This window comes from Falco biarmicus, chromosome 3 (assembly GCF_023638135.1).
Source record: "Falco biarmicus isolate bFalBia1 chromosome 3, bFalBia1.pri, whole genome shotgun sequence".
NCBI classification, from domain to species: Eukaryota; Metazoa; Chordata; class Aves; order Falconiformes; family Falconidae; genus Falco; species Falco biarmicus.
The window spans coordinates 11430888-11449072 of record NC_079290.1 but is presented as its reverse complement, the minus strand read 5'-3'; the positions used below and the strand labels follow the sequence as shown (position 1 = coordinate 11449072).

General features: G+C 41.8%; 1 protein-coding gene across 1 annotated transcript in view; it reads right to left on the bottom strand.

Annotated features, from left to right (window-relative positions):
* The window catches only part of MARCHF11 (membrane associated ring-CH-type finger 11), a 36309-nt gene extending 20289 nt beyond the window's left edge, over nucleotides 1–16020 (bottom strand). Inside the window, exons 1-2 of the mRNA XM_056333817.1 lie at nucleotides 15504–16020; nucleotides 14166–14321 (exon numbers count right to left, since the gene is read on the bottom strand). Of these exons, the coding sequence (XP_056189792.1) occupies nucleotides 14166–14321; nucleotides 15504–15830 (483 nt within the window). The 5' untranslated portion in view covers nucleotides 15831–16020. The remainder of the gene's footprint in view (nucleotides 1–14165; nucleotides 14322–15503) is intronic.
* Between the last annotated feature and the right edge of the window lie 2165 nt (nucleotides 16021–18185).

Sequence of the window (18185 nt, the reverse complement as noted above, 5' to 3'; positions counted from 1 at the left end):
TATGAAACCAAAGACATGAAATTCAAGTAGTGTATCACCATCTCTTGTCACTGGATTCCCCTGCATCCTGCGGCAACAATATTCACAGCTGAGAATCGGGGAGATCACAACAATTCTGGCACAAAACAACTCTGTACCCCTGGTTAGGCACAGGATCTGAAGAAGTGCCTTCACTGTCTGGTCTTCTTATTGCTATACGGCAATGATGTGTTTCAGCAGTGAAGGGTACAACCTCACCAGAAAACAACTGAGTACAAATACTGGCCTCTGACCTTTTTGGCCCTGAACAAAAAATAATTCACAGAATGGGATCAGAATTTTCATTTGAAGATCTCGAAGATGCACAACATGGGGGAAGAGACAATTCTGATTTCATGAGCTGCTTTGTAAGATATAAAACAAAGGAAACCAGACTTGGGGGGGCAAGAAAAAGACTAAAGAAACATATCCTGAGTTCAGAGGTAAGGTTGCTGCCTTGTCTAATCCCTAAGCAAGATTATGTGTATCTTGGGTGAAGGTTACAAGGCAGGATGATAATGTATTAAAGGCAGGATACCAATGTGTTATTTACTAGCATGTAATTACGAAGACAACAATCCTGGGTTCTGGCTTGTACATATTCTGGCAGAGCCTGCTCTAAAAGTCAATTAGAATGTAATTAATTATATTAGTGAATCAATTAAATTGATTCTGTAATCAATTAAATTAGCAATAAATCTTCACTTGAAGACAATGTAGTCGTAATTATAAAATTTTAGACTGTGCAATTGAATATGTTAAATACATACTGCTTGAAAATTTGGCCCAATAGAAACTTTAACTTATTTATTGTAATTGTTTTATACATTTCATATTATGTATAATTAAAACTTCATATAAAAAGATGCATGATACATTATATTAATTCTTATAAGTGTATGTTTACTACAGTCAGCAATAATAATTAAGTTATTAATTTAAAAATCTAAACAGCAAAATTTTAAAAGTAATTTGCCTTAGTTTTCTCAGGTACTGCTACATAATCACTAAACTACAGACTTTATAAAAACTACAGAGTAGTAGGTACTGCTGTTTGAATGAGTAATCAATTTTTTTCTAATAGTTTGGGGTAGCCATGATTTTGATCACCCAGTTACTTGTAAGACTCCATTTTTAAGATCTGGAAACATCTAAAATGTAGTGTTTAATTACAGCAACTAATTTAGATACTAAGTATCATCAAATATGATAGTTCTATCTGTAAAAAAAGAAAATAGTTGCCTTTATAGTCTACGCAACACCAGAAACGCTATTTTTCTATCTAATCATATCATGACTATGTCTGAAATCCCTTGGAGTAATTACATTAAATAGCACAATATGCTTTTGAACACTGAAAATACCTAGCTTTCTGACTTATGTTGTGCATCGGAATTCATAGTACTGCAAGAAGCAATGGTTAGAATATCAAAAACTGCAGTATTTATTAATATCATTGTGTTTGAAAACCCCTGAACTATAAATTGTTCTTGGCTTAATGGTGCTTATATGACTTACACATAAACAGTGTACCATCTCTTGCAGTACAAATGCAGACATAAAAATAAAAATACCCCCAGTTTCTCTCAAATATAAGAATCACTTGAGAGAATGAAAGATATATATGTGCTGTCCATATGGAAAACATGCTTATCAAAGAACCACTTACTCTTCTGCAAATTGTTGTTCAAGTTTATGTCTATAAACACAGTCACTTTTTCTTGACTCGCGACTATTGTGTTGTATGTATGTTGGAGGTATTGGTATAGTCATATTATGTATGACGGAGGTATTGGTCTTTTCAGAACAGCAGCTCTCAGATTGCTCTGTCCTACAGTCAGCACTATTTCTGGATTCCTTAACAATATTAACAATAACACTTGAGCTCTGATGGAATTATTCAGGGCACTCTTGGAAAAACATCTTCATAGCCGTATAGGATATAAGCCCTGAAACAAGTTGTTATCCACTTGGAAAAATTTTTGCACATAGACCATGCCCTTTTTGACCTCTCTGAAATGGACAGAAACAGGCAAGTAGATCTTCAAATGGCCCTGGTTCTGCCATTGTAGTAAGACAAAAATTTATTGATATCCAAAGTTTGTAAGCACCTCATCCTTACAACGATGATGCCTAATGAAAAAAGCAGGGAAGGTTTCTCCACTTCAGATGGAATTCTCACTCACTCACTAGACTCTGAGAAACATCAAGACTGTAAGATGAGAAAACGCAGGGCATCTAAGACTGGTGAGTGCGGACAGAGAGAATGCAACATGTCTCAGCACTGTGAAATAACTAGTATAAGATCTCATAGCTCAAAGCACGCGAAGAGATAACTGGCTCAGATATGGGAAGGGGAGGACCTAATACTCTTCTCCAGGTAGGTTTGCCCAGTCAGACTTGGCTGACTGTTAATAACTTACCCAGAATCCAGCTCTGAAGTAGAGAATATTGTCAATGGCTCAATATCCAAAAAAATTATATGAAAAAAAAATCAGGAAAATGGCCAGTATTCTGACACCAACAACAGACAACTTTTGCCGTGCTGTAGTGAAAAGAACCCTTTCTGCTGTATTGGCCTTAACTCATATTGGATCGTAAGGGAGAGATCAAAGGAAGGAATCATCATTTCTCCAGTCAGGGAACTGGGAATGAGTGGGCAGCCTCAGTGCTGAAGGAGAAAGGTTGGTATTTTTGGTGACTGTGAAAACAAGCGTCAGCAACTTTCCAATAGAAGAACAGCTTTTTAGAATGCCACTTTTGGATGCCTGCTCATGGTCCACCTAAGTGAAACAGCTCAGGCTCTCAGCCAACACGTTAACTAAGTCCAGTGGTGGAATTCTCCAGCAGGCAGCTAAGCAGCTGCTATTCTGGACACACAACACCCTGCAGAAATGCTGAGTGCCACAGACTGACTGAGCAGTTGGATAGCGGCCTTCTAGCACATACAGAAATTTTCAGAAAGTCCTTTGTTTTATTAATAAAAATAATCATGAGATGCAAATTAATCACCCCTTCAGAGCAATGCAAATTCCAAAATTAATCTGAGTTTGTAAATGAAGTCATTTAACTACATAAAGTAATTTTCTTTTTCATATCATAAAACATTCTACAAAACCTTCTTTCTCCTAAGAGGACCTACAGGAAAGATGGGGAGGGAGTCTTTATCAGGGAGTGTAGTGAGAGGATGAGGTTTAATGGTTTTCAACCAAAAGAGGGTAGATTTAAATTAGATATGAGGAAGAAATTATTTACTGTGAGAGTGGTGAGGCACCAGAACAGGTTGCCCAGAGAAGCTGTGGATGCCCCATCCCTGGAAGCGTTCAGGCCAGGCTGGATGGGGCTTTGAGCAACTTCATCTAGTGGAAGGTGTCCCTGCCCATGGCAGCGGGGGATGGAACTAGATGATCTTTAAGAAGTCCCCTTCCAACCCAAACCATCCTATGATTTTATGATTCCCCTAAAGTGAATTGAATTAAGCCTTGATTACCAGAAGAAAAAAGAAAAAAAAAGAAAAAGACAGTGTAACTCCTCCTGAAGCAGGTCTCTATCCCAAGAATCTTCCTGACTTCTGTCGCAATACTGGAAAAGGAGTGGTCAGTATAGTTACTGGGGGGAGTAGAGAAATAGTGAGAAATTTAATGTCATAACTAAGGGTCACATCCTTAAGAATTCATATATCAGAAGCAGCAATGGTTCAGTACTTAGATAACCCGGCCAATTCATCAGCAGAGTTAAGAAAAGATGGAAAGGAAGGAGAGAGTGACGCTGGGACAAAGGCATGGCTTCTTAGTCACACTTGAGATATGCAGGGTCCAAGAGGGCATATGACTGTGGAAATACTAGGTGATTTTTAAGTAAACAGACTTGAAGCCTGTACCTCTGGACCCAAATGAGGAAGAAAGGAACCTTTAAGGTTATCATGAGGACCTGATGCATGACAGTTGTACCATGAAGAAAAGGATTCACTTGTGTCACGTGATAAATACCAAGACATCACAGAGTAACTTTAAACTACTGAAACTACTTTCTCTTCTGAAATAGGCTAGGCTAGAAGACTGAAGTGGCTAGGTTCACAACGATTGTATCAGTGACATATCTACAAAAGCCTGAGGGAAAGGCCCAGAGGAAAAAGAAGTTTCTCAAATCCCCACAGCCATAAACTCTCCCCCATGAACGCACAGCAGCTTTTCCACAAATTTCTATACATTCAATTACATGGTAACAATATTGACTCTCAGTGGAGAAACTCTGAAGCAGGTACATTTCCCTAGAATACTCATCAATTTCATGTATTTTCTAGATCTTTTATGCAAGGCTATAGGAAGGAAAGGGCAAACTGAAGCAGAAGATTTTGAAATCCCGAAGATGCATTTGATGATCTTCTCCTTATCATCCACTGAGCAGTAGACGATACAAAGACCTTTCCCTGAAGTTTGACAGATATCAGAAGGCATCAGTAATTAATCAAACTTCTATTTGGTGCAAGCACCCAGAAAGCAATGAGATGATACGCAATACTCTGTAAATGCTACTGGAGGAGAAAGTGACCCTCTTCATAAAGCCTCAGCAGAATTTAAAGTTATCATTGTACATTTAAATACAGGCAAATTGTCCTTTTGGGAAGGTGACGCTGAATGGAGCTTCTGATGATTCTCATGGTCGCTAAAGAAGGAATTTATGTGGAGGACAGTGTTGCAAGTGCAGGAAAAGGCTGGAAGCGTAAGACTCTTATATTCTATTCATATTATTCCGATATGAAACAGTGAGCTCACATCAGTGTTATGCTGATTCTTTCAAGCAGCTCTGAAATTGAGATGCAGAATTTAGTCATCCAAGGAGGAACACAATGTGCTGGGAGTAACCACAAGTTATAGTAGATTGTAAATTGCAGATTGCTTAGATAATAGCAATGAGAGATACATAAAGCATTCCATTAAGAAGTAGACTGTCTGTCTGTTCTTGCCTGGTGAGCACAGGGAGCTTCCTTAATATGAAAGGAGAGAAGGCATACTGAAGTTTATTCTTATTTCCTACAGATACTGTTTCCTGGATGCCAATTTTATGGAATTTGCCTTTTTAAATATCCTTTTAGCACTTGGAATACTCTTCCAGCATTAGCAAAATAGCTAAATACACATGAAGCTACCAAGTATTTCATCTTGATGGTAAGGTTCATGACTTTCTGAAACTACTAGGAATTATTTTTTTATTATATCTGTTCTTTGGGCATAAAAGACATGAGAAATGAGCCCTAGCTTTAGCTCAGGAAATAGCCTCCATCCAGTAATATACTTTATTTGGGTATCAATATGATGTATTCCTGTGCTGGAAATTTGCTTATCACAGAAATGGCAAAATTCAAGACTGCCCTGGAGGGAAGGCACTGCTAGAAAAATATGCAAAAACATGGGGGGTGGGGGTGGGGGGGTGGGGTGTGGAGCACGGTGGGCAGAATAATAAGGAGAAAGGAAACAGCATGTGGCTAAAACTGGAATAGTCATTCTCCATCAGCTTTACTGAAATGTAAACAAAAGAAGCAGGAAAAAGAAACGTAGAAATAAAGAAAATAAAAGGGAAAGATGAAATAGTTTAAAACGAAAAGCAAAGAACCCTATGGAAAAAGTCATGCAGGCAAAACTCACAATGAGAGTGCTCTGACTCAGACAAATACTTCAAAAGAACTGAGGTCAAATTGTTCTTTCGCTGTTGCACTGCTGGCATGAAAGGAGGAAGGGGCTGCCCTCTGCACATTGCTGAAGCAGTAAGAAAGACTTCACTGAATACTAAATATCCAATTTGAATCTATATATGGGACAAACATTTAAAAAAAATCGAAGTGCAATAGGTGTAAAAGCTGTCTCCCCAGTTGAACACTTTAAGAAAGAAGTATGTTAGCACAACTGTCAGTCATTCAGATGAAGCACTGAAGTCCAATGCAAACTGACCAACATTCAAACCCAAGAAGCATTAAAAGGAAGTTTCAAAATGAATTTAATAAAACTTTCTTTGACAAATTTCAGTTGTGGAAAAGACTACAGTGGCACTTCACAGTTGACGTAGCATGACTGGTAGAGAAGTCAGGAGGTTATGACAGTACTTGGAGCTCAGGGCCGGCTACTTACATTGTCAAATAAGCATGAGCTAAGGAATCATAGACAAGAGGTATAAAAGCAGTACACTAGCATTTATTAACAAGTTTTCATATTAATAGAAGCAGCATGCTGGAACAACCAGTGCTTGATTACAAAGTTTTTCACTAGTCTCTGTTGATAGGAATTAAAGACCTGAATAATCAGGATTTTGGACATAAGACGAAAAGACGAAAATTTGCATCTGAAAAACTCACAAATCATTCATCACTAAATAAATCTCATCAATTTTAGGCTAGAAGATCAAGTTGTTGGTAAAGTATCCAATCAAACAGACAAAAAAATTACAAAACCCAGGAACTCAAAGGTTCCTCAAAGCAGGTCCCTTAAGATATCTTAAGCCTTGCATTTTTACTTAGATAGCCTAAGCATTTAAAATGGCAGTAACTATGTATATGTAGCAATCTTGATTCCCATTCACACTGCCCTTTACTTTTGGATGTATTTTTCTAATGGCATCTGCTGTACATACATTGTTTATCCTTATAATTCCAGTAATAACTGCTACTCAAGATATTTTGAAAACCTACTCCAAATAACAGCCTGGCACCATGTTTCATGCTAGTCATTTTGCTCCATGAAAACCTTAGGTGCAAAGGAATCCAACTTAATCCACTATTTAATACACCAAGTTAATGACACTTTTAAAATCTATATCTATATACCTTACTACTGGATCAGGATGACACTTGTAATCAAAACTTTATTTCCAAGTACAGTTCACACTTTAGAATGTGCTAACTGTTGTTTCACACTGTTCAAGCAGTCAAACTGCCCTGAGCACAACTTAGGCATTCCACAGGTTAAAACAAGAAACAATTGCTTTTTTAATAAGCTATGGGAAGTAAAAGAATAACATAAGAGGGGCAGGCATCCACATACCTTCAAAACAGGCTCTGTTTTTGTGTAGGTATTTGATTACCTTAGTATATACTTTAGAAGTCCAAAGAACTGCCTAAGTGAAAGTAAGAGAACTAGTTTAAAATCACTGTACACGTTAGTACAAAATTGTTCTCTATGCCATAATCACCATTTCTTTGCCTAATTATTTTAGTGGTAATCCCCTATCTTAAATAGGCAGATGTGAGCACCGGAGTGGCTCGCCTATCTCCCTGCATGCTATAGCTGATGCTCTGACAAAAATAACAGATTTCCTGAGTTCTATCAGTTGAGATGCCATTTTTGACCAAATGTTCCACCTAGCAAAGTGTGAACACACAGAGAATCAGGAAAGCAGATCTCAGGTGTTTGTTGGTGGCACTCCAACCATTGTCGCAAAATCCCAGATATTAACTACACCTTCTAGATCACTGTTTCCATCTTGGTCCCTTCCAACCAGCAAGAAAGCCTAAGTTTTGCCAGACAATATTAAAATCCCAACTAGACTAGAAATATCTAAGTTTCTTAACTGAATCATAGGTTTCAAACAGTTGGTTTCCAAGTTTGGGCAGTTCTGACCTAAATCTTCGCCCCCTTCATCACTCTCCGTTCTTTCATATAGGACTCTAATACAAAATCGGTCCCCTCTTTCAAGCTTCTATTTTCTGTGCACTTAATCCCTTTCTACTTCATCTTTCCAGTTTCAATTCTTGACTCTCTTTATAATCTCCCATGTTCCTTCCTGATGGCTTCAACTCCTATGTTGATGACTGCTGTGACCCCTCAGATGAATATAATCTCTCTTTATCAGACTTACAATTATGCTTCAGTGTTCATAGTCAACAAATGGCTGTTCATTGTTTTGATTAGCTTTTCACCTAGGTCTGTATCTAGCCTTTTGTTATTAGCTCTTCTTTATCCCTACTAAACTCTCACTGTGGTATGACTTTGACAGAATCAGTTCATTTATTCACATATGACTCTTCATTATTTCATGACTTTCAGATCATTGGTTGGTACTGATGATTCTTCCATCCCATTCCCTCTTACTAGTCATTAGTTAGCAATTCTCTCCATCCTTCTAAAGAGTCTACAGTCTTGTTCCTCCTTTCCACTGTGATGTTCATCTTGCACTCTTTCAGCTCCGTATGCTACCAGCCAGATATTTTGGCCCTAGGATGCCAGTAGTACACCAGTGGCCTGCTCACTTGCTCCGTGACAAATTTGTTCTCTCACTTGAATGGCTAACCAAATTTATTTCTCAAGCTTAACTGACTTTTGTCTCCACATCTCTTTGTTGCCTTTATTTTTCAACTGACTATTCCATTTATCTGAGTCTCTCTGTGTGTTAATTACAAGAAAACAAAGATAACATCATGCAACATGAAATTCATCATCCCCTTAGCATTTTCTCTCTGATGCCTTCCATTTTTGCATTTCTGTCCTTTCCAGCAGTAATGAATTTTTTACTGTCCTCTCTTCTTCTATATTCTCTCTACCTTACACCAGTGACATAATTTTGTCCTTACTCCTGATCCACCTGCTTACCCCAACTCTCTTTTTCAGTCTCTCATTTACCTTGAGATTTTTCCCAGAAAGTACACTGGAAATATATTTTGCCTTTCCCACCACAGAAAAAATCCACAATGACACCACTGGCCCCTTCAACAGCCCTGCTATCCTTTTGCTTCTAGACTCATCAAGCACGCTACTTAGAACTGATCGTGATCACGAGCATCTACCTAGTGCATGTTACTGAAACTACTCAGAGTGCATCAAACTGAAAGGTCTATCTAGTCTAGTAACTCCTCCCTAGAAGTGGCCAAAGTAGGTGCTTAGGAAAAAAAAAAAAGTGTGAGTACAGCTACTGTATCTATGCTAATGACTGACAAATCTACTTTTCTGTTTCAGACTTCTCTCTCCTTTCAAAACTAAAACATTTGTCTGCTTCTGACACCTTTTGTACAGATCTTACCGTACATTTAAGTTCATTAAAATCTCTAAGATTTTGATGCCCCAGCCTTCCTCAAGCAGTACAGATTCATCCTCCAATTTATGAATCTGTCATGTAACCCAGGAATTAAATGTACATATCTATTTGAATCGGCCTGTTCACAGTATTTCTAGAACTTGCATGTGCTTTCCATGTAGCATATCTAAGACTATTCATACATTAAAAATTAATTTCTCATCCTCGCTTTCATCTTATGTTTCAGTTACTGTAACACAGCTTTTAAGCTCATGACAAATGTAATTTTCTCAGCAACCACAAGACTGCTTCAAATACAATTTTTTTTAGTCTCCTACTTTGACCATGTTACTGCCCTTCTTTCTCTGCTATGCTGGATCCTCTCTTCCCCATCACATCAAATAAAAAATATTTGACTTGATTGTTTAAGTCCTTCCAGGCTTTTCATGCCATATTAATTACCTTCTAATGACTAGTCAGATAATGAATCTCATTTCTGTTCAGTTCACGATACCTATCTCAGCCAAGTGGTTTATTTTCTAATAGCCCTTCCATACAGCCTCCACACTCAAAGGGTGTCTGCAAAGCTTCATTCTTTTCTTTTCAAGAGGCACCTTAAAACTCATGTCATTTGAGATGCCAAAAACTCAATGATAGTTAAAAATCGTTAGTGTACAGACACCGCTGGTTTTACATATCCCCATAGACTTGTCCCTTACCCCTTGTTCAAACTTCTTTGTAAATGGTCCAAGACTGGGACAATCCTTTTTGTTCTTTGTGTACATTGACATATTGAACAGCACAATGTATTCTCCTGATCTTCATTACAGGCAATTTAACAGCAGCAACATTAGTAGATTGTTGTTTAGTACATAGTGTGGTTTAAAAAGCACAATTAGAGATTTGAGCCTTCTCCCTTTCCCCTTCTTAGTTATGCCTACAAAGAGTAAATGCATTCATCCAACTGAGCAGAGTCATTAGCAATTTACTAAACATTCATTATGCATATTTTCTGGACACTGGCCTCCATACTGAAGTATCTGAAGAACTTGACTTTTGCACTTTTTAATATAACATGCATGTACGTACACGCAGTCTGCTATAGTCTGGCTCATGCTTATCTAATTGATGCTACTGAGATTACTCACATGAGTGAGGGCTACTTACATTAACAAGAGTTGAAAAATTGAACCTGTAATTCATGAAAACTGTTAGCAAGAGTAATTTTTATGCTGAACATGTCACATGTTAGTAATCGCAATTTGGGCCACTGAAAACCACTGAACTCATGAGCCACATTCCATCTCCAGTAACTACATATTTGCTTAAATAATACTAAGTACAACCTTAATTTATTGTCTACATTAAGAAATCAGACTTGATAATTAAGAATTTACTTTTTAAAATAACTGCTCTGTGATTTTCCTGATGTCAGATAAGGTGTTGAATTGCTACACAATTAGCTCTTAAATTAGCACACCAATCTACTGTATCACTTTTGGAATGGGTCCAGTTCATCTAGAGTACCAGAATATAATGTTTCAGTGAACAGAAGCACAGGATATATTAAACATCTAACAGAATACTATTTTATGACAGACTACAGTAACAGTCTGGAAAAGGCTTTTCTCTAAATATCTTTATTGTTCACCTTTATAGAAATGATCGGGTTTAGCACCAAAGTCTATTTTCTCAGCCTTTGTATGACTATATTCCACTTTAAACAGTATTTTCAAATCTTACAAGAGAATTTACATTCTTTCATATACATTCATGCTTAACTGCAAGCCTACTGAACTAATTTGCTAACAGCTTAATAATTAAAAAGCAGCAATAAAGCAATCTGTTTACATTTCCTTTAGGAAGGAAATCTGTGCAAATTATAGAGCTTAACAAACAAATATAAAAATATTTCTGCTTGTGCTTTCTTTCTCTTTGTTAATCTAAAATGTAATTCTAAGTGGGTTTATCTTGCAAGTCAGACATTTAAAGTTTGTCCCTCTTTTTTAAGTGGTTTCAAAAACCTTCCAAAACTCCCTGCTCAAACCATCAAAGCAATATTTATTCCAACTCCCTTCATTATAGTTTTGGAGGGGTTCTAGTTATTAATATAACCTTGCCTATTATGGGATCAAATTCCACCCCACCGTAAGGAGCAAGCCCAGCAACATGAACATGCGCTTCCATTAAAAGACTAGTGCAATTTTAAATGTCTTTCTGATAAGATCCTGAGAAGGATACTGAAAAAAAATCAAATCTGCATTTCTTTGTGAAACACCGTATCAAACATCATCAACTTGTTTATATGCCCAACCTCCACTATTAGCCCATCGATTAATTTGTTATTTTTTATGTTTGAAGACCTATTCCTATATTTAAAGTCTATGCGTTTCCAGGATCAGGCTCTTAAAAGTGAATTAGGTGGTAGTTGCTGAAATATAAAAAGTGACACTGGAAAAATTTCTATTGGAATAGTCACTTACCATAATAAATTTTGTTCCTTGAATGTACTGCCTCCAAAGAGGCCCCCCTTTGGGATTACTTTCCCTGCCATGAAGCAACAGAAACCATAGAAAATGTTAGATATTAAATGGAATATTCACATCTATTCCAGTGTACTGGAAGAAAACATAGAAAAATCTCCTATTCTTAACTCCCTATGCATTGTTCCATTCCATAAATACATGATGCAAAAGTAAACCTGAGGAGCTAGTGTAAATCTGCATAGAAAAAGTTATTTTGGGAAACAGCATCCTTGTTCTCTTTTATGACACTGCCTACACAGATCTAATAAGTAAAAGACTGGTAGCGATTGAGAGCATGGACTGAGGCAGACTACTAGCTGTAGAGAGAGTGAACTACTCCTGTCCAAATATTGTATCTAATGTAATATAAGAAATCTTGCTTGCTTGGGAACTTTAAAGTACATTAATACCTCAATGAAGATGTAAACTGCTTCTGTGTTGTATGGTCTAGGCCTTAGCTTTCTAACAAACCTGGCCGAAAAGTTACCTTAAAACAGGCTTTTGTGTAGTCAAGCAAATGAATCAGAACGTGCCCAAAAGCTTAAATCAAGACAGCTGTTAAAAATGGCCAATACTATCATACTCAACAACATGGGAGAAGAGCGAGGGCATTGTAAGACTGATCACCCTTATAAAAATAAACAGATGGCCACAGTTTTGAGACTTCCTTTTAGATTCTGTAACTACAAAAGGAATATTCAGTGTAGGAAAATGAGAAAGGTACTGCATGACCCTTTGGGTGTCAGGAATGTATGCCTAACATTATTTGAGTATGCAACTCCATGAAATGTTTTTGCATGCTGTTTTTTCAAGAATAAAAAAGGATAGACTTAAATAATTTACATTAAAAATGAAAGATGGGGTTAAGAATAAATCAAGTACTTTTTAAGCTATTGAAAGAGAAACACGAATCTAGTTCCCACCCCTCCCCAAAAAGTGCCATAACTCAGGAAAAGAATGGCATTTAACTTTTGGTTCTTCAGTTTCTTTGTACTTCGCTTTGGCTTGGCCAAACATTGTTGTCTACTGTGTCACCTACTGATGCTTTCTTTCTTCTTTGCTTTTGTTTTCCACAGAAATTTAATAGCTGTTTTTCAAACTGGGGCTTGGTTCTGTTGTCCACAGATAAGTGTCCAATGACATTTCAGAGGTCCTTTATAATCTCACTTGGCTTCCAGCTGCAGTTCCAGAGTTCCAGGTCATAAGTTGCATCATATCTGCTATCCTGTGTAGGCATTTTGGCTACCTTGTGACATCTCAGAACAGTACTAGATGCCTCTTTGCAGGCAACTGTGTCAGGTCTTTGCTGTCAAAAAAACAATTTTCAGAGACTACCATTGCAAACTGTTGGTAATATATCCTTTGCTAGGACAAGGATGAGATTGTTCTGGATATACAAGAAATAAAGATTTTTTAAAGATTAAAATAAGCCAATAGGATCAAATAGAATCCCATGCCAAACCACCAGATAAAGTCTATGTAGAATCCACAACTTTCATTTTCTGGAGCATTTTCAAATCCATTACTTTTTTACATCATAAAGATTCTATCCAGGAAAGCTTATCAAAAGGTTTCCTTTGTGGATTCATGAAGGAGAAGCTTGAAGTCAAACTGGGTCTGAAAGTACTTGCACCTATTCTAAACAGCTGTAAGCAAATATGTCAGTTATCTTACATCCAAGGAATGCTTATCATGCTCACACAACTGCCATTCCCATCCAAGTTTTCTATAAAACTCCAATCAAACGCAGGCACAGAAGAATGGCCCGCATCCTCTGGCCTTCAAGAGCTCCACCAACGCTGAGCTCATAGAATCAAAACTGGAAAAAGATTCAATTATCTTACTAAATGTGTTCCTCCGATCTTATGAAATACAATTTCTAGGATGGAATTTTAAGCCTCTAAAGAATTCTGATATGCAAAGTGGTATCAAGGCTTCCCTAACAGATTTGCTGAAGCTTTGAGTTTTCCCTCCCCTCTCCCTGAACACACTACCACTATAATGTTCTAACTTCCAGCTGCACGTTGTGATGCTATTAAAAGGGAGCTGTGAAAAATGTTACTGCATGTTTCAGCTTCTGAAACAGCTATTGGTGGACAAACTTAACAGAGCATTTTGCTACTCTGGATTGTGCCAAGACTGAAAAGTCACTTTTACTTTTTTACAACAGATGAATACACAGGCAACAGAAATCTTCTTTGCCTCTCTCCTCTGGACCCAAAGCTTGAAAAATGAATTTCACAATTGAAAAATTGATTTCACAACCTCTGACTGAGTATTTAACAAACTATGAAGGCATGTTTAAAATTTAGAAAGTGAATCAGGGAGATCTGAGTTGTTCTGTCATGTCTCAGTATGACATCTAATTAGAGAATTTATCAAACTCTGAAGACCATTTCTATGGCAAGCCAAAAGCTAGAAGAATGTAACAGAATCAAACGACTGCACATTTTAATAAGTGACTGGTCTTAAAGCTAACTTCAAGTGGGTGCAAGTGCTAACTGGTGAAGTATACAGGCTCTTCCACTGTATTTTCCAAAAACCTTGAAATAAACCTAAGAATCATTTTGATTTTAAAAATGACTGGAAAGACATATTTTTAAAAACAAACAAACAAATTACCTGGCAAGGCTTTTTCATTTTAATTGCTATAACATGATATCTGTAACAGCAGAGTTCACAGGTCCATGACCCTCTTTCACTTATCCACTTTAACAGGCAAAGCTGATGCGTGTATCGCACTGACCCGTCACAGCGGCACGGATTTAACAATTCACCCTGAAAAGGCAACACAGAAACATTCATTTTAAAGGAATCTTTTATGTACCTGCACATTCAATACCAAAATATTTATAGGTGTATAACAATGAACTGGTCTAAACTTTAATACGTGAAAAAGCATGTATATACTCAAAAATTAAACTGTCTTAAAAAGTCTAAGTGCTTCTAATGAGGCAAAGCCAGAGAACTGTCTATGCATGTACACATACATATGTGAAACAAGTGAAAGATTACTGCGCATCAAGCAACAGTAGCATTAGCCCTTTCAAATACCTCAAACGGTACTGAAAGTGATTACATGCATTGTTCCAACTGTTATTTGCAGTCATCGCTAGGAGAGAAACGGGTGACGTCAGAGAACCGTGCTCTTGGAGCCGGGCTCCGCACTGTCCAGCTAGCCTGGCAGCACCCCAAATAATGTAACTAAATACTTCCCCCAGTAGTTCACATATTTCTGAATTACATAAACCAGCTTTTCTCTTTCCTCGGAAAGATATATTTTTTTAGCTAAACGACAAGACAAGCTACAAAACGCTAGCTACGGATCCACCACTGATATCGTGTCCAGTAATGCAATGACAGAGGAGATACCTGGAGGTCTTCCCAGCACTACCTGTAAGCTAACACTCTCATTTGAAAGTCTAATGGACACCTGAGAAATTCGTATTGTTTAAAGTCCCCGAAGGGACAGCCAGCGAGCGTGATGGCAGGAAGACTACACGGCGTGCAAGCCAGCCATAACACATCTCGGAACGGTCCTGGAGCTCTGCGCCGGCTCACAATTGCCCCAAGCGTTTGTCACACCGCCTCGTACAGCAGCTGAGGCTCGCAACGCCCGCTTCGGGGAGGGCTGTCCCCGCCAGGGCGCCGGCCGCGCTCGGCAGGCAGCACGGCGAGGGCGGCAGAGGGCAGCAGCCCGGCCGGCGGGGCGGGCGCGGGGCCGGCGGGGCGGGCGCGGGGCCGGCGGGGCGGGCGCGGGGCCGGCGGGGCGGGCGCGGGGCCGGCGGGGCGGGCGCGGGGCCGGCGGGGCGAGCCCTGTCCCTGGTGCTGATCGCTCCCCGCCGCCCGCCCGCCCGCCGCCGGCCCCCGCCAATGCCGCCTCGGGGGCGGGGGGCGGTGAGGGGACCGGCCCGTCCGCGCTGGGCGCGGGGAGCTGCCCGCCCGCCCCGCTCTCCTCACCTGCTCGGGGCCCTGGAAGCAGATCTTGCAGATGGGGCCGGCCCCGCCGGGGTGGCTGCCGCTGCCGCTCTCGCTGCTGCACACCGAGCGGGTCTCGGGTTTGTCGCCGCCGGCGGCCCCCGCCTCGGCGCGGCCGCTCTCCGAGCCGCCCCTCCGGCCCTCGCCAGCGCTGGGGCCGCCGCTGTCTCCCTCCTCCGGGCTGTCCCCGCTCTCGTCCCCCGCTGCGGCCGGCAGCTCCAGCGGGGCGGCGCGGTCCGGCTGCGGCTCCCCGGGAGGGAGGACGACGCTCCCCTCTGCGCAGCTCATGCCCGCGCCGGCCCGGGGCATCCGCTCACCCGGGGCCGGGCCGGCCCGAAGCGGCGGATGGCGGCGAGGGCGCCCTTCCCGCTGCCAGAGGCCGGGAAGGTGACCCGGCGCGGCCGCCTCTCTCCGCCGCGCTCCGGAGCCGCGCCGGCGGCGTGTGCGTGTGAGGGAGCGTGACCGCGTGTGGGTGGCGGCGTGTGTGGGTGCGTGCGTGTGCGTGGGGCTGGGGGCGGCGGGGCGGGGGGCGGGGCGGGGCGGGAGGGAGGGGCAGGTCCGGCACGCGCCGGGCCGGGTCCCGCCGGCGGCAGCCGCCCCCGAGCGCCCGGGAGAGCGCGCGCGGGGACCGTCACTGGGTCCCGCCTCCCCCGCACCGGCGCGGCCATCCCCGCTCGGGCCGGCGGGGACACCGGCACCCTCGGCGGCTGCCGGCGCCTGCCCGGCCGGGCCAAGACCTGCCCCTGCCCCGGGCGGCGGGGCCGCGCCTGCCCTCCCGCCGGCGCCCTGCCCCCGCCCCTCAGCGCCGTGCGCCCCGCGCCCCAGCGGCTGCCTCCCCGGCGCCGCCGCCGCCGCCCCCCCGCCCCCACGGGCACGGCTTAGCGCTGCCGCCGCCGTTCCCTTCGTGGCCGCGGCTCCGACCCCGGCCGGGCGCCCCGGCGGGCCGGTTCTCGCCCCTCGGCCCTGCACAAGCCCCGGGCCCAGCGGGCGGTGGCGGCACGGCAGCGCTCGCGGGGCTCCGCCACCCCGCACCCCGGCGCAGGGCCCAGCCCCTGAAGGGACACGCACCTACAGGACTTTTTACTTTACCGGGTTTTTCATTGCAGAAGATCGCGCTTGTACAAGCTCAACAGAACCAATGTGCAACAGTTGTTCTCTGGGTGTGAAACAGTGGTCCTCCTAGTCTTTTGTGGGTGGCTTTTTTTCTTCTGCCAAAATTCCTTACATCACCTCGTTTTCAAAATTAAATCTGCTAAAGGCATCATGATCAAATATCTTAAAAAAAAAAAAAAAAAAAGAACCTACAGTGGTTAGAAATTCTTTAAAGTTTGGCTGGGGCTGCTAAAGGAAAGTATGTGTGAATTTGTGAATTTCAGCATCAAATATAACACCAGTGCACATTTCATCTCGTGAAAATGACAGCAACTGTCTGCACTGGGAAAGAGAAAGAAATAAAACTTCAAAACACAATTGCGAAGCCATATGCTCTTCCACAGCCACATTTAGATTCCAAGTATGATGAAATCACCCATCTTCTTCACTGGCTGCTTCATAGCTGGCCTCAGGATGAGGGTGTACCAGGATGGCTCAGCCACCTCCCGCACCAGCCACCTTTTGATAGCAGTGGCTTCCTTGGTGTGGGCATGTTATCAGAAGAATGAAGAAGCACAGAGAACCAAAACGGCACTCGTCGGCCTGTGACCCTGTGGCTGTCCAGCTCTCTGGAGAGGCTTGCTGAGCATGCACCAAAGGCCTGGTCCAGCCCCTCGGCCTGGCTGGAGGCCAGCTCAGGCGGTATGCTATCTGCACAGGAGCAGCAGCCCCATGTTGCAGGAGAGTGATGTTCACGCTAGCTGGGGCAAGGTGCAGTTCAAGCCCTTTCGGTCCTCCTACAGTCTGCATGTGTTATGGAGGCCAAGTGATAGATACATTAAGGACAAAACAACACTTGTGTTTACAGCATTGCTCTAAAAAAGCGCATATTCAGAGGTTGTCTTCCTATAGTGGATTAAGAGGTAGTGTTATCAACTGAAAGAGAGCAGTTTTAGATTAGATATGAGGAAGAAATTACTGTGAGGGTGGTGAGGCACCGGAACAGGTTGCCCAGAGAAGCTGTGGATGCCCCATCCCTGGAATTGTTCAGGACAGGCTGGATTTTGAGCAACCTGGTCTAGGGGAAGGTGCCCCTGCCCATGGCAGGGGGGGTTTGAACTGCATGATCTTCAAGTCCCCTTCCAACTTAAACCATCCTATGATTCTACGATTCTACCTTTTCTTATCATCCACTAGTTCCCATTCTCACGAAAACCTTTGTTCTGACAGCTCTGCAATAGCTAAGCCAGTGCTGGCCATTAAGCTTGGCATTAGGACAAGATGCTCCAACCCTGAAACTACTTTTGTTCACAAGGTGTTTGTGAAGTAGGTAAGTAGCATGGATTCATCCAGATTTGGTAATGTAAGACAAAAATTGTCACACTGACAGTGACATTACTTCAGGATGCTGTGAAGGTAAGAAATTCTTCTATGTATAATTTTTTCATAGCAAAGTGATATGTGAGAGGTTGCCAGAGAAAAAAAACAGAACTGGAGACAGAATTAATCAAATAAACTAATTCTAAGGAAAGAAGGGGCAATCATGAAAAAAAAACAAAAAACAAAACAAAA